Here is a 4,100-nt window from a genome sequence, read left to right as displayed (position 1 = left end):
TAAGAAAACCCAAAATTCATATTCCCACAACCCAAACCTTAACAAAAACCACCCAGGCATCCGCCCATACGGGCACAGAGCCTAGCAGAGCAACAGGCAATCACTAAAAATTCTCACTCACCATGGCTCTGTCATCGGCAACATCACCAAAGGGGGTGGTGATATCAGTCCCAGTACTGGTTCTCTCAGTAGCCACCGCTGCAATTTTTTTCTTCTTCCTACTATCCTCCCTTTCTTCCTCCCCTCCTCCTTGCTCCTGCCCCACCACTCCTATTTCCACGGGGTATTCTAGAACTGATGATAAATCAATTGGGTTCTCGGGCCGGATCTCGGCTTCAAAAGAGGACATAGATTGGGTTAAATGCCAGATCGATGCCAATGGCCTCCACATGGCCGAAAATGTGCTCCGTAAAGGCATTAATCCCAGAACCCGCGAACAACAGCTTCAGGATCTCCTCCAGTGAGTACCCTTTTCCTCAGTTTTTTTTTTGTGTTTATAACTAAATCAGGGATATTTCTGCTTTTTAATTTGCTTTTACGAGGTTTTAGCAATGTATGTTAAGATTTTTTTTTTCTTCTTTTTGATGTAATCGTTGCATCTTAGATGTGAAATTGAGGGTGGTTAAATAGTTTGTCTTATCCAATTAGTGGGTTCACGATATTGGAAGTGTTGTAAGTTTATGAAGTTCCAATTTTAGGCTAAGCATCAGCGGTTGTAGTAAATTGTTGGGTTTGCATTGGTGCTTTTACGAGGTTTTAGCAATGTATGTTAAGATTTTTTTTTTCTTCTTTTTGATGTAATCGTTGCATCTTAGATGTGAAATTGAGGGTGGTTAAATAGTTTGTCTTATCCAATTAGTGGGTTCACGATATTGGAAGTGTTGTAAGTTTATGAAGTTCCAATTTTAGGCTAAGCATCAGCGGTTGTAGTAAATTGTTGGGTTTGCATTGGTTTTGATTTTAGCAAGGAAACTTTTGAGTCTTGTGTTGCGCTTTTTTTGGTAGGGATAATTGTTCCATATGTGTTGATTGGGGTGTTATTGGCCAGCCTTTCGAGCCTAGGGGAATTGTTAGGTACTATAATTGTGGATAAGCCTGGAGTGCAAACTATTCAAGCTACTCGTAGGTAGCTTGATGCTTGGCTTGAGAAAAATTCGCCATATATGCTAGGTCATATGTTGTGGTTAAATATAGAGGATGTGAAACAGGGCTTTTGTAGCACTCAAGGAACCCTGTTCTGGGGATGAACATCTAGGAAATGAAGAAAACCCCTAACAGGCCAACTAACCATCAAGTTACTAGGGCAGTAGTTAACTCAAATGATTTGCACTAGCCGATGCTAGACAGGTTTGGTTGATATGTGAGAGGAGGATGTTATGTTAGATGATTTCATGCATTATTAGTATACCATTGTATGCTTTAACTGAGAATCATATGTGATTTGTATAATGTGCACTTTCCTTTAAAATGGGTTGATAGTATATCGTTGTACGCTTTAACTAAGAATCATAGGTGATGTGTATAATATGCATTTTCCTCTAAAATGGGGTGTTTTGTCTTGCGCTTGGGCTTTGACAGGCCTCTTGTGCGTAGGTATCTTTATGCCTTTAAGTACTGTGGTTGAATTGATACTGATGGATACTAGTAGGTAATGGAATCGTAACTTGGGTTCTGACAAATTTGTTCGTTATAGAACAAAATTCTGATTCTGTTTCTTATGCAGTTATGTGGACCTTTGGATTGTAGTGTTATTTTTTTCTTCTTTTCTTCTTCTTCTTCCCAGTACTGCTGTTTGATTGATTTCTTAACTGCCTTGATTTGCTGCGTGTTTGCCACCTCTGCCTGATACAGAGATTAGAGGTGTAAGTGGCAGGGGTTTGTAATTTTTTTTTTCTGTTGTCCCCACTACTGCTGTTTGATTGACTTTGTCACCACCTTGATTATGTTGATGGTGGTTTTCGCGCCTCTGCCTGATAGAAAGATTAGAGGTGAGAATGGCAGGGGATGACAACATGGATTGCTATATGGATCGTAGCCTAATGGCATAATATTATAATCACCATGACCATGAGACTCTTGAATCTTTGGATCTTCCACATTGTTGCTCAAGACAAAGCCTACCCAAGTATTTGCCTTGGTTATATGGTTCTCCTTTGATGATGCCTGATGTCTCATTAGTTAAATTACCTTCTTTTGTGTGGGGCTATTTTTAATTAGCCATATCGTCTTTCTTAAGGACTTATTTTAAAAATATATATGAACAATTTTTTTTCATATTTTTATAATGAAAGAATTAGACTGTCAAGCTACACCTCAACACTGGATGTTGCTTTTGACTTTTTCTTATATCTTTGCTCCTTTCTTTTTCTAAATCTTTTAATTGTTCTTTACTTTTGACCAGTGGGTACGGTTGCAGTTAGCTTTTTAATGTCCATTTCCAGGCCATATTTGATAAATGATTGAATTATTTTTGCCATTTTTCAGGTTTAAGGGCATATCACACTATGAAGGAGAGGAAGGAAAAAATCACACTGCTCTTCCATGCCCTGGTGAGCTCCTCGTAGAACAGCACCACAGCAACTATGGGGAGCCTTGGGCTGGAGGCCGAGATGTTTTTGAATTCCTTGCAGAGTCAATCCACCTGACTCCTGACTCTCGTGTTCTTGAGATTGGATGTGGAACACTGCGCGTCGGCTCGCATTTTATACGCTACTTGAACCCCACACATTTCCATTGTTTAGAGAGAGATGAGCTTTCTCTAATGACGGCATTTAGGTACGAGCTTCCTTCTCAAGGTTTACTGCATAAGCGTCCTCTGATTGTTAGAGGTGATGACATGGACTTTAGTAAGTTTGGATCTGAAGATTTGTACGATTTGATATATGCGAGTGCCGTTTTTCTCCATATTCCAGATAAGCTTGTCTGGGTTGGATTAGAGAGGTTAGTGAATAGATTGAAACCTTTAGAAGGTAGAATTTTTGTGTCACACAACATAAAGTTCTGTTCGCGGCTGGGAGGAGAAGAATGCACGAGAAGGCTAAATCATTTGGGAATGGAGTATCTTGGAAAGCACACTCATGATAGTTTACTTTTTAATCACTATGAGATCTGGTATGAATTTAGGCGATCAAAACTTTGAGTTGGACAGAATATTTGTAGCCAAATTTCATGGCATCATGAAGCTCGATGGGGCTGCCCCAAAAACTTGCTGCAGTGACATCAACCATGTTGAGGCATTCTTTCTGTGCAACTTATTGTGCTGCATACATGTTGTCTGTTGCTGATCTTTATTATAAGAAGAATCGGACTCATTCTCTACGACAGATAAGCTGAGTGGATTATGACTTTGTTCAAGTGACAGGGCACCTGCTTCACGTTTTTCATGAGAAAGTGGGTATACATGCGCTTGTATTCTATGTGCAGACGCTGGTTGTGGAGGCAGCTGGTGGTGCATTTATCCATGTTTGCAATGCTGGAGAGGGTTCTATCTGGAAACATCTGCTGACCTGCATTTCTCTCCTGTGAATATTGGTCGGTGGTCAATGATTTTGACGGACATCGACCAGTGATCCAAATTCTGTTTTTCATCACTGAACCTCATTCTGACCGACTTCATTTGTACTTCTATGACTGTTCTGCTTGCTTAATGATGAAAGATTTGCTGATTTCTGCCATGTTTAAGCCCTGGTTCTGAAGCAGCCAGCATCAAAGGAGGGCTGCTCCTGTCAAAGGGTACTTCACTTTTTGTATAAACCATTTTATTTAGGACAAACTTTGTGGTTGATCATAGCTAATGCCTACAACTACTTAACTAAGAAAGCTAGACGATTACTACAAGTGTCTTTTGCAAATAGACATTTCAATGCTTCAAGAATCCATATTCGTATTCTTTTCAAAAAAAAAAAGAAAAAAAGAATCCATATTCGTAAAATTGGAATTTCAAGAGCCCTCAAATGTTCTTTTAGTCCATCCACCTTCGCAAAAATGCATTAGTTAAAGCTATGAAAAAATTGCTCAAGTCATGCGTAGTTTTTCAAATTGAAAATGTTACATTGATTTTAGTCACTTACATAATTAAAGCTTTTATTTAATGGGTGTAT

At 39.2% G+C, this 4,100-nt stretch overlaps 1 protein-coding gene across 1 annotated transcript; it reads left to right on the top strand.

The window, feature by feature from the left end:
• Positions 1–3,674, top strand: LOC140035388 (uncharacterized). The gene is made up of 2 exons (XM_072076176.1): positions 1–460; positions 2,485–3,674. The coding sequence occupies exons 1-2, from the start codon at positions 123–125 to the stop codon at positions 3,137–3,139; spliced, it is 993 nt and encodes a 330-aa protein (XP_071932277.1). The 5' UTR covers positions 1–122; the 3' UTR covers positions 3,140–3,674.
• Positions 3,675–4,100: the final 426 nt, after the last annotated feature.

This window comes from Coffea arabica, chromosome 2c (assembly GCF_036785885.1).
Source record: "Coffea arabica cultivar ET-39 chromosome 2c, Coffea Arabica ET-39 HiFi, whole genome shotgun sequence".
In the NCBI taxonomy this organism is placed as follows: Eukaryota; Viridiplantae; Streptophyta; class Magnoliopsida; order Gentianales; family Rubiaceae; genus Coffea; species Coffea arabica.
Note: the sequence above shows the minus strand (reverse complement) of the source record. Positions and strands in the feature narration are given on the sequence as shown.

Bases quoted from the DNA above. Each gene is read 5' to 3' on its own strand.
- LOC140035388 (XM_072076176.1), top strand. From the start codon at position 123: ATGGCTCTGTCATCGGCAACATCACCAAAGGGGGTGGTGATATCAGTC. The intron at 461-2,484 runs GTGAGTACCCTT...GCCATTTTTCAG, and splicing joins CAGCTTCAGGATCTCCTCCA to GTTTAAGGGCATATCACACT.